Below are 12,155 nucleotides of genomic sequence, written 5' to 3' on the forward strand. Positions count from 1 at the left end.
ATGACCAAGTGAGATTAATCCCAGATACACAGGGATGGTTCAACATTAGAAAAACAATGTAATCCACCACATAAATAAAAGACAAGAATCACATTTTATCAATTGATGCAGAAAAGGCATTTGACAAAGTTCAACACTCAGTCATGATAAAAACTCTCAGCAAAATAGGAATAGAAGGAAAATTCCTCAACGTAATAAAGGTCATTTATACAAAGCAACCAGCCAACATCACCCTAAATGGAGAGAGCCTGAAAGCACTCCCACTGAGATCAGGAACCAGACAAGGATGCCCTTTATTACCACTCTTATTCAACATTGTGCTGGAAGTCCTAGTGAGAGCAATTAGGCCAGATAAAGAAATAAAGGGCATTCAGATTGGCAAGGAAGAAGTAAAAGTATCTCTATTTGCAGATGACATGATCTTCTACACAGACAACCCTAAGGAATCCTCCAGAAAACTACTGAAAAACTAATAGAAGAGTTCAGCAGAGTATCGGGATACAAGATCAACATACAAAAATCAGTTGGATTCCTCTACACCAACAAAAAGAACATCGAAGAGGAAATCACCAAATCAATGCCAAAAAGATAAAATACTTAGGAATAAATCTTACCAGAGATTTAAAAGACTTATACAAGGAAAACTACAGTACACTTCTGCAAGAAACCAAGAGAGACTTACATAAGTGAAAGAATATGCCTTGCTCGTGGATAGGAAGACTTAACATTATAAAAATGTCTATTCTACCAAAAGCGGTCTATACATTAATGCAATTCCGATCCAAATCTCAATGACATTCTTTAATGAGATGGAGAAACAAATCACCAACTTCATATAGAAGGGAAAGAGGCCCTGGATAAATAAGGCATTACTGGAAAAGAATACAAAGTGGGAGGCCTTTCTTTACCTGATTTTAGAACCTCCTATACTGCCAGAGTAGTCAAAACAGCCTGGTATTGGATACAACAACAGATACATGGACCAATGGAACAGAATTGAGAATCCAGACATAAATCCATCCACATACGGGCAGTTGATATTTGACAAAGACCCCAAAACAGTTAAATGGGGAAAAGACAGTCTTTTTAACAAATGGTGCTGGCATAACTGGATATCCATCTGCAAAAAAATGAAACAAAACCCATACCTCACTCCATGCACAAAAACTAACTCAAAATGGATCAAAGGCCTAAACATAAAATCTAAAACGCTAAAGATCGTGGAAGAGAAAATAGGGACAGCATTAGGAGCCCTAATACATGACATAAACAGTATACAAAACATTATAAAGAATGTAGAAGAAAAACTAGATAACTAGGAGCTCCTAAAAATCAAACATCTATGCTCATCCAAAGACTTCACCAAAAGAGTAAAAAGGCTACCTACAGACTGGGAAAAAGCTTTTAGCTATGACATTTCTGATCAGCGTCTGATCTCTAAACTCTACATGATACTGCAAAAACTCAACTGCAAAAAGACAAATAACCCAATTAAAAAATGGGCAAAAGATATGAATAGACACTTCACTAAAGAAGACAGATATATGAGGAAATGTTCACGATCATTAGCCATTAGAGAAATGCAGATTAAAACTACAATGAGATTTCATATGACTCCAACAAGGCTGGCATTAATCCAAAAAACACAAAATAATAAATAAATGTCGGAGAGGCTGTGGAGAGATTGGAACACTTACACACTGTTGATGGGAATGTAAAATGGTACAACTGCTTTGGATATCGATTTGGCACTTCCTTCAAAAGCTAGAAATAGAACTACTATACGATCTAGCAATCCCATTCCTTGGAATATATCCTAGAGAAATAAGAGCTTTTACACGAACAGATATATGCACACCCATGTTTATTGCAGCACTGTTTACAATAGCAAAAAAATGGAAGCAACCAAGGTGCCCAGCAACAGATGAATGGGTAAATAAATTATGGTATATTCACACAATGGAATATCACACCTCGATAAAGAACAGTGATGAATCTGTGAAACAGATTTTGTAACATGGAGGAACCTGGAAGGCATCATGCTGAGTGAAATTAGTCAGTTGCAAAAGGCCAAATATTGTATAAGATTACTATCATAAGAACTTGAGAAATAGTTTAAACTGAGAAGAAAACATTCTTTTGTAGTTACGAGAGGGGGGAGGGAGGGAGGGTAGGAGAGGGGCATTCACTAATTAGATAGTAGATAAGAACTACTTTAGGTGAAGGGAAAGACAGCACACAATACAGGGGAGGTCAGCACAATTGGACTAAACCAAAAGCAAAGAAGTTTCCTGAATCAACTGAATGCTTTGAAGGCCAGCGTAGCAGGGGCCGGGGTCTGGGGACCATGGTTTCAGGGGACATCTAAGTCAATTGGCATAATAAAATCTATTAAGAAAACATTCTGCATCCCACTTTGAAGAGTGGTGTCTGGGGTCTTAAACGCTAGCAAGCAGTCATCTAAGATGCATCAATTGGTCTCAACCCACCTGGATCAAAGGAAAATGAAGAACACCAAGGACACAAGGCGATTACGAGCCCAAGAGACAGAAAGGGCCACATGAACCAGAGACTACATCATCCTGAGAACAGAAGAACTAGATGGTGCCCGGCTACAACCAATGACTGCCCTGACAGGGAACACAACAGAGAACCCCTGAGGGAGCAGGAGAGCAGTGGGATGCTGACCCCAAATTCTCATAAGACCAGACTTAATGGTCTGACTGAGACTAGAAGGACCCTGGTGGTCATGGCCCCCAGACCTTCTGTTGGCCCAGGACAGAAACCATTCCTGAAGCCAACCCTTCAGACATGGATTGGACAGGGCCATGGGTTGGAGAGGGATGCTGGTGAGGAGTGAGCTTCTTGGATCAGGTGGACACTTGAGACTATGTTGGCATCTCCTGCCTGGAGGGGAGATGAGAAGGTAGCGGGGGTTAGAAGCTGGTGAAACGGACACGAAAAGAGAGAGTGGAGGGAGAGAGCGGGCTGTCTCATTAGGGGGAGAGTAATTAGGAGTGTGTTGCAAGGTGTATATGGGTTTTTGTGTGAGAGACTGACTTGATTTGTAAACTTTCACTTAAAGCACAATTATAAAAAAAAAAAGTCATTTGATGATCCATCCATACTAGTGGTTTATAAACTCATTTTGTTGGTTTGCTTTTAAAGCAGAGGAACCATTAAATCATCTGCTGAACAGAAGTGGAGGTGTCCTGACTAAAGTGGGGGTAAGAGGAATAGAGCCTCATCTCCTGGGCATCCCCTCTTTCCAATTTTGCAGAAACCATGGATGTAACTCCCAGGGGTCAGAAAACTACTGTTCTGTGCCATGGTCTGTTTATATATCCAGCTGTTATAGTCACTGTTTAAGGTACAGCATAATAGTGCTGAAGATTGGTTGTGTTTTATTGGTTTCTTACATAACACCTAAGCAAGTTACCGTTCCTGTGCCCTATAAAAACTATTGCCCTTATCACTAGAGACTATGTAGCTCTCTCCTTGAAACCTTTTACAATTTACAAATGTTAAGCAGAATTCTGATGATGTATTCCCAGGCATTAGCTATCTCTATTAGCAACACCGCTGTGACCTAGTGAATACTATCTCTGAGCCAGGTTATTGACACATAAAATCGACAGAATTAACTGGAAAACTCTGTGTTGTAAATAAAATATTTTTTCATTTGCATCCAAAGAAAAGTTGAAATAAATAAAATTCCTCATCTACTAAATATCCTAGAAGCAGTGAACTGCAAAATATACAATCCATAAAAGCGATAGAAAAGAAATATAAAAAGTATACTTGTTCAGCTTGGTACTAACCTAATAAATTTAACAGCCAGGCCGAGGTCAGCTATACAGCAAGTTCCATTTTTCTTCACCAGGATGTTCTTACTTTTCAGATCTCGATGGGCAATAGCTGGTTTGCCTTGAGTACTAAAGATTTCCGTGTGTAAGTGACATAAGCCACTAACAGAAGAATAGGCTAATTTCAGCATTGATTTAGTATCTAGGGTGGTGGACTTCAGATAATCATAGAGGGACCCATTTTCATGATAGTCTGTGATTAGGTACAGTTGTGTCCAAGACCCTGTCCCTTTGATATCTGCAGCAATGAACCCTAAAAGGAAAAAGGACAAAAAGGTTTGGAAATAAGTGCCTTCTCAATAGTATAAAGAATAATGCATACTCTCAAACATCATTCTTTGTCATATCTGACCGTACGTGACAGAGCAGAATGGCCCCATAGGGTTTCCTAGGCTGTGGAGCCACTGGTGGGTTCAAACTGCCGACTTTTTGGTTATCAGGTGAGTGCTTAACCACTGCATCCCCAACACTCCTTATTCTTTGTCATAAACAAACAAACAAAAACCTGTTGTCGTGGAGTCAATTCTGACTCATAGCGACCCCACAGGACAGAAAAGAACTGCCCCTTAGGGTTTTCAAGGAGCAGCTGATGAATTCGATGCCGACCTTTTGGTTAGCAGCCGAGCTCTTAACCACTGTGTACCAGGGCTATCTTTTATTTAGCATCTCATTCAATTTTCTGATTGTGCCTATGACAAAAATGACAGTATGTATTAAATTACTAATACCAAATAAAGGCATTTAAAATTCTGGGAATAGAGAAAAAATAAGGAGTTTGCATCTGAAAATAAGATCCCCTTTCTAATCGGTGCTTGATACTTAAATTACTTTAAGGTAACAGTAAATATTTCATGGTATTATAGATACACATAAGATACTGTTCACAAAACTGGGTCTTGAAAGTGTTAAGGCATAAAACGCCCCTGCCCCAACTTATTAGCTTACATTCTTTCCACTTGAATGATACAGCTAGATCATTAACTTCAGAAAATAAAAAGTAAATTGATTCTCTATATGAACTCTTGATAAAAATAAATCCTACTGATAAAATTCCCACCACTTTTCACTACATTTACACAAAAACATGCTCCTTCCTAGGAAATTATGGCATTACATTTGCATTTCCCATCTCTGAAGAAAAAATATTTTAGAGTATCCCATTTCTAGCCCAACATTCATTCATAGAAATGCCTTAGTCATTCCTTCTGTGAGGTCTCTCATTAGAAACATGTGGTGTTCTTGGGCCCATGCCAAGCAGAAAATGTCTCTATATTTCATAACAGGTCTAGACAGATGAGTTAATATGCAGATGTTAACAGAAAAACAGAGGAAAGCTAGGAAACCCTGAACATTACTATACAGATTTGTACTCACCCAAAATATTTTCATGCCTCATCAACACTGTCTGATATATTTCTGTCTCTCTGAACCAGCTGGCTTCCTCCGTGGTGAAGAATACTTTCACAGCTACCTTTTCGCCACGCCACTTTCCCATCCAAACTTCCCCATAGCGACCTTTTCCAATCTGTTTCACCATCTGAATCTGCTTAGCTATAGTCCTTTGGACCTGTTAAATCCCAAAACACACTGTTAGTGTATTCACAGCACTACAGATTTGTTTAATCTTTTTTTACTCCAGAGAAGAAACAATTACTTCATGCAAAATATATTTAGGCAGTAGCTTTTCTTTACACAGACACGTTATTTGTGCTTCTCTATTAATCTATGATGTCTTTTTTAATACATTTTTGAGACTGATTCTGGATTCTGAATATTCAAAATACTGCTTCCAAATTATTCAATATTTCTTTCTACCCATTATCACTTTTTTGGGGAAAGAATCTGAACGGAATACTTTTTGTTTCCACCACTATGGTGGGATGCTAGATACTGTGAAGATATGTGAAGAAATTCTTTCCACCATACAACTTGATCATGAATAAAATATAACAAAACAAAATGGTAATGTATTGTTGGGCTCACAAGGCAATAAAAAAGTCTTCAAGTAGGCAGGGAGAAAGGGAAGGAGGGAGGAGGGTAGAAAGAAGTGAGAGAGAAAAGGAGGGAAGGAGGAAACGTTGAGACCAGAGTGGAGAATGAAAAATATTTTATAGATAAGGCAGGGTTACTGTCTGGGCGAAGAGTATTACCAGAGCTGGGATCCAGAATCTAAACTTTGACCACCTTACAGGGTCGAGGAACTGAACCTAGGGTGTCAACATTAAGCTGGTACTAAATCTGCCCCCCGCTGGTAACAGACTAATGCTCCCAGGAAAAGCAAATACAAGCTGTCTTTGGAAGAAATCATTTACAGTACTTTTCACTTCTACCATTATGGTGGAATACAAGAGACCCTGAACAATCTCTTACTACCCTACAATTTGATCATGGATAAAATCTAACAAAACAAAAATGTAACTCATTTTTGGCTTCACAGGGAAATTTTTTAAAAAGGCAGAGGAAGTAAGGGATAAAGAAAGGGAGGGAGAGACAGAGTGAAGAGCGAAGGGGTAAGGAAGGGGGAAGAAGAGAAGGAAGGAAGGAGAAAGAAGGAAGACAGGAAAGACAGAAAGAAAATGGAGAGGAAGCAAAAGAAGGAAGGGAAAGAGGGAGAGAAGATTCCAGAGAATAAATTCTTTAAAAGAAAACAACCACTGTGAGTGACAGTCAGCAGAAATAACCACAGCAGATTTAACCCCATTAGATTACAGATACTGGAATTTTCAAATACTACGCTACATAAAACGTGCAAAGAAATAGAAGACGGAATGAAAAAAAAAAAAAGCAAGCATCAAGAGATTAATGAAAATTACATTTTTTGGAAATATAATAGCTAATTATCACAATCAAAAACATAGTGGAGGGGAAAAACATAAGAGTAGAACAGGAGAGAAAGATGACAAGTTGGAAGAGAGTTCTGAAGAACGACAGTACAGTATAGAGAAAAAGAGAAAATCTGATATTTAAGTGACATAGAGGTTAAAGTGGGACTCTCAGGCAGAAAAAGGGAAATGAGAGAAGAAATGATATTTAAAGAGGAAATAGCTATGAATTTTCAGAACTTTCAGAAACAGAATGTACTATATAAACAAGATTAATAAAAATAAGTTAATATTTAGACATATGCAGTGAAACTACAGAACTCGAAGTAAAAGAGGATTGAAAGTAGAGAGAAAAGACAGATTGCCTACTAAGGAACAATTAGATCAACACCACTGTTTTTAATAACAACACACAAACCAGAAAACAAATGAATATCTTCACAGTACTAAATCTAGAATAAAAGTCACCCCAGAACTGTGTACCATAAACATATGTTTCAAGAATGAGAATAAAGTAAATAATAAAAATTTTTTAGATAACAAAATAAACCAAGTTTATCATCAGCTTAAAAAAAAAAAAGTTGCTGTCAAGTCGATTCTGACTCATAGCGACCCTATAGGACAGAGTAGAACTGCCTCATAGGGTTCTCAAGGAGTGGCTAGTGGATTCAAACTGCTGAGTTTTTGCTTAGCAGCCAAGCTCCTAACCATTGCACCAAATGTAATATGTATTTCAATAAGGAAAATGACCCCAAAATGAAGTGATATACAAGGCAAAGACGCAAACTGATATATAGGTAAACCTAAATAAACATTGTCTCTATATAATAATATGTCTAACTTAACAAAAGTTAAAAAAAAACAGAGACCTAAAAGAATGAAAACATAAATTTGGAAGTAGATGATTTGAGATACAATGTTCTAAGGACCTTGTACACTTCAGGCGGGGTTTAAAATGGGTTCAGATTTAAAGATAAGAATGAGGACATTAAATTTCAAATATAACAACCAAAAACAGCTGGATTAAAAGAAAGAGAAAAGGGAATAAAAAAGGAAATAAAAAAAATCAATCCCGCAAAAAGGTAAAAAAGGAGAAACAAATAAAAAAGCAGAAATGTAGAATAAAGTCAGATGTTAGAAACAAATCTAAATATATCAATATTCTCAAAATATATAAATGGATTTATCTTGTCAATTAAATGACAAAGACTGTCAGATTGGATAAAAATTTAAAAGTAAAAAATCCAGTCACATACTTTTTATGATCCATGCCTAAAACATAAGAACCAGAAAGACTGAAAATAAGATGGGAGAAAATATACCAAGAAAACAGTAACACAAGGAACATGAAGAAATTAATATTAATACATGAAAAAATAGAATTAGGATAAAAAGTACTACTTGTAATAAAGAAAATAACTACATAACATTGACAGGCATACTTCTCTTCAGAAGATATTTATTTTAAACTTATATGCAGCTAATGAAATAGCTTCAAACTCAAATAAAAAAAATTTAGAATTATAGTGAGAAATGATGCAAATTTCAATTTATCTCTTTCAGCTTTTGAACAAGGAGATCAAACTAATATATGAACTGTACGATTAAAAAATTTTCTTTGATTAAAAGGGCATAAACCATTATAGGATAAACACCTTTTTAAGCAGACAAAGGAAACCCTGGTGGTGTAGTGGTTAAGAGCTGTAGCTGATAACCAAAATTCGGCAGTTCGAATCCACCAGGCGCTCTTTGGAAGCTCTATGGGGCAGTCATACTATGTTCTCTAGGGTCATTATGAGTCAGAATCGACTTGATGGCAACAGGTTTTTTTTTAACCAGAAAAAAATCACTTATAAAAATTTATCGATATTGTCATAAAAAGAGTACTGACCATGTCAAAGAATAAGTCTCCTATGACCAACTTTCTCTAATCACGAAACATTAAGTTAGAAATAAAGAGCATAAAAACACCATACTTTTTAAAATTAAAAGGTCTTCTAAATTATCTCCTAGGTCAAAGAATTTTTTTTAATATTCAGTGATGGAAGGGGATGTACTATATAACAAAACTTGTGGGAAGCACCGTTGAGTTAGGATTTAAAAGGAAATTTATAATCTTTAATACTTATATTTTGAGGGGAGAAATACCCTAGAAATTACTGAGCTAAGCATTGAATTTAAGAATTAAGAAAAATAAAGTCAATTGAAAGCAGAAAGAAAATGTATTAAGTTTAGGGGGCAAAATTAGTGAACTAGATCTACAGAAGACTGATTTTTGAACACTAATAAAATGAGAAAACTGGGAGGGATCATCAAGGGAACAAAAGGTGGAAATAAACAATTTTGGGAATAAAACTAGGGAAGCAATGCTAGACCTCTGTAACCCAAACCCACTCCCATGGAGTCTACTCCGACTGCTAGCAACCCTATAAGACAGAGTAGAACCGCCCCATAGGGTTTCCAAGGAGCGTCTGGTGGATTTGAAAGGCTGACCCTTTGGTTAGCAGGTAAGCTCTTAACCACTGTGCCACCAGGGCTCCAATGCTAGACACGGCAGATATTAAATAAAAACCAGCAGAATGGAGAAAAGCTACTACCAGTGGAGGCTTTCAGTTCAGTGTGAATTCGGCCTTCAAACGAGTAAAGGAAAAGTATTTGATCACAACCTGTCTCCATGGGCAAAAGTGACACCCTCCTGTACTTCATCACTAGGTCCCCAGAAGTATATTGTTATCATCCCATCCCTCCTCCCTTCACCATATGCCACCTTCTTACTGGTTTTTTTCACTGTATGGAAAGTTACCTCTCTTCCTTAATTAACAATGTTCTTGAAATTTCAAATTCTTCAGAAAATCTTAGAGGATTTATTAAATTAGAAATAGCTACGCAAGAATACATCCTCTCCTAATACACTCTTTTCATTTTAAATCAGTTCTGCTCTTTTCCTTCACAGAAAATCATTATTTTCCTAGATACGTATACTGAATTTTAATTGATAATCTACCTCAGGGTTCAGCAAACTTCTTCTGTAGTGGACCACAGAGCTAATATTTTAGTATCCATGGGCCATTCGGTCTCTAAAGTACCTCAATTCTAGTGTGTAGCATGTAAGCACCATAGACAATCCACAATCAAATGGGTTTGGCTATGTTCCTGGGAGATGCAAAAGGTTAACACACTTGGCTGCTTACTGAAAGACTAGAGGCTCCAGTCCAACCAGAGGGACCTGAAAAGGAAGGCTTGGCAACCTACTTCTGAAAAATTAGCCATTGAAAACCCTATGGCACACAGTTCTACTCTGGAACACTTGGGGTCGCCATAAGTTAGAATTGACTTGACAGCAACTAGTTGACTGGCTGGTTTGTGTTCCAAAAAAACTTTATTTACAAAAGCAGACAGCACACTGGATTTGGTTCACGGACTGCAGTTTGTCTACTTCTGTTCTATGCAGACATTGATACATGGTCTTATTATTCTGCCACAGAATTCCTTTTTGTCATATTGCTTAAGGTCATCAAATTTATTTATGTACTTTATGGAGTAACGTATTGGTGTGGAGAGAAAGGTATATGTGTTAAAGCTAGGCATGGTTTATGTCCTGTTTCTACCTCTCACTCTGTCATATAGGGCATGGTTTATGTCCTGTTTCTACCCTCACTCTGTCATATAGGGTCGCTATGAATTGGAATCGACTTGATAGCACACAACGACAACCTCTGACTAGGTTTCATTGGTTGTTACCTAATATCTCTCGGTCTCAAGTACTTTTTAAAATTATACAATAATACGTAACCCTCAGAGTTCTTAAGAATGACTTTAAATATACAAACTGTTTAGCAGTACCCTGGCAATGTATTAACAAATATTAACTCCTCTCCACCCCCTTCACTGTCTCCCTAATACTAAAAGTCTCTTGATACATGATTTCATCCCACCTGCACTTGCAATATTTTAAGAGCACTGATGTAGGCTCTGTAACTGAAAGGGCTCAGTATATGTGACAATGGACATAAATGAGACGATATCCACAGAGCAGAGCATAGTAATAATCTTAATATTAAAAGATCTGATTAGAAAACTGTAATGCACACTTTGTAGAGATATGCTTTGCATTAAGTAAACTGCAAGTTTTTTTGTTTTGTGTTGCCTGAGTTCCATGGGTACTGCAATTACAAATCTAAATGAAGAAATCAGGGTAATTTCAGTCACAGACGAGGTGATAAAAAAATTATATAATAATTAGCGCCAACTTATTGTTAAAGAAGCCCTGGTGGAGCAGTGGTTAAGAGCTCAGCTGCTAACCAAAAGGTCGGTGGTTCCAATCCACTAGCCATTCCTTGGAAACCTTATGAGGCAGTTCTACTCTGTCCTATTGAGTCACTATGAATCAGAATCAGCTCAGTGGCAATGGGTTTGGTTTTTTTAAGCAGTTAAAAAGATCCCTGGTGGTGCAATGGTTAAGTGCTCAGCTGCTAACCAAAAGGTCAGCGGTTCGAACCTGCCCTGTGACTCTGGAAAGAAGACATAGTGATCTGTTCCTGTAAATATTACAGCCTAGAAAACCTTAAAGGGCAGTTCTACTCTGTAACATGGGGTCACTACGAGTCAAAAAATCAAGTTGATGGTACCGCAAAACAACAAGTTGAAAGTAAAATCCAAAAACAGGTAAATTACAGACTTGAAAGGAAGCTGCCCACATTTATTAAAGAACTATTGTATTTAATTTATACATGTTGCAAAGCATTGCTCATATACCTTTATGGAATGTTTCTAATATAAAGAGCCTTGCATTTGCTTCTTTTCTAATGATAATATATCTTCTTATAATCTAATGAAAAATACTGATAGAATTGGCAATGCTCAGAAAGGGAATAACTTATCTCAGTGAAGGGTAACTAAAACTATTCAGAAATTATAAGTGCATTTGTACTTTGAGGTTTATTATAGAATCTAAGGTCTGAAATTATAACTTGAAAAAATTTACAACTATGTGATTTATTTGAGTTTTTATTTAACAAATGTTTCTGGTTTTTCTGCAAGGTGAACTTTCTGTATTATATTCTTAGAAATCATTTTTTGAAAATTTGATTGCATATATAAAACATCTATAAAATATAATAATTCCAAAAATAAAAATAATTATTTCATGTAAACTGGGTATAACTGAATATATAAGAACGTATAAAGTATAAAGAGTTAATCTCTATTCCATCCCTGGATGGCGCAAACAGTTATGTGCTTGACTTACAAGCTGAAAAGTTGACAGTTTAAACACACCCAGAGGTACCTGAGAAGACAAGCCTGACAATCTGCTTCTGAAAAGTAATAGCCTTGAAAACTACATGGAGCAGTTCTACTTTAAACATGTATGGTAGCCATGAGTTGGAATGAACTCAACGGCAACTAACAAAAACAACTATCTCTACTTCAGAAATGTCCACTTATCCAGTCATCAGATATCTGATAG

General features: G+C 36.8%; 2 protein-coding genes across 17 annotated transcripts in view; both read right to left on the bottom strand.

Annotated features, from left to right (window-relative positions):
* Positions 1 to 12,155, bottom strand: part of PDLIM5 (PDZ and LIM domain 5) — a 1,027,106-nt gene that overhangs the window by 120,261 nt on the left and 894,690 nt on the right. The gene's annotated exons all lie outside the window — the stretch shown is intronic.
* The window catches only part of BMPR1B (bone morphogenetic protein receptor type 1B), a 531,312-nt gene that overhangs the window by 21,643 nt on the left and 497,514 nt on the right, over positions 1 to 12,155 (bottom strand). For all 16 annotated transcript variants that reach the window (XM_049885696.1, XM_049885697.1, XM_049885686.1 and 13 more), the window contains 2 exons: positions 5,241 to 5,433; positions 3,822 to 4,119 (listed from right to left, as the gene is read on the bottom strand). In XM_049885696.1, the coding sequence (XP_049741653.1) occupies positions 3,822 to 4,119; positions 5,241 to 5,433 (491 nt within the window). The remainder of the gene's footprint in view (positions 1 to 3,821; positions 4,120 to 5,240; positions 5,434 to 12,155) is intronic.

The sequence above is a fragment of the Elephas maximus genome, chromosome 5 (assembly GCF_024166365.1).
Source record: "Elephas maximus indicus isolate mEleMax1 chromosome 5, mEleMax1 primary haplotype, whole genome shotgun sequence".
In the NCBI taxonomy this organism is placed as follows: Eukaryota; Metazoa; Chordata; class Mammalia; order Proboscidea; family Elephantidae; genus Elephas; species Elephas maximus.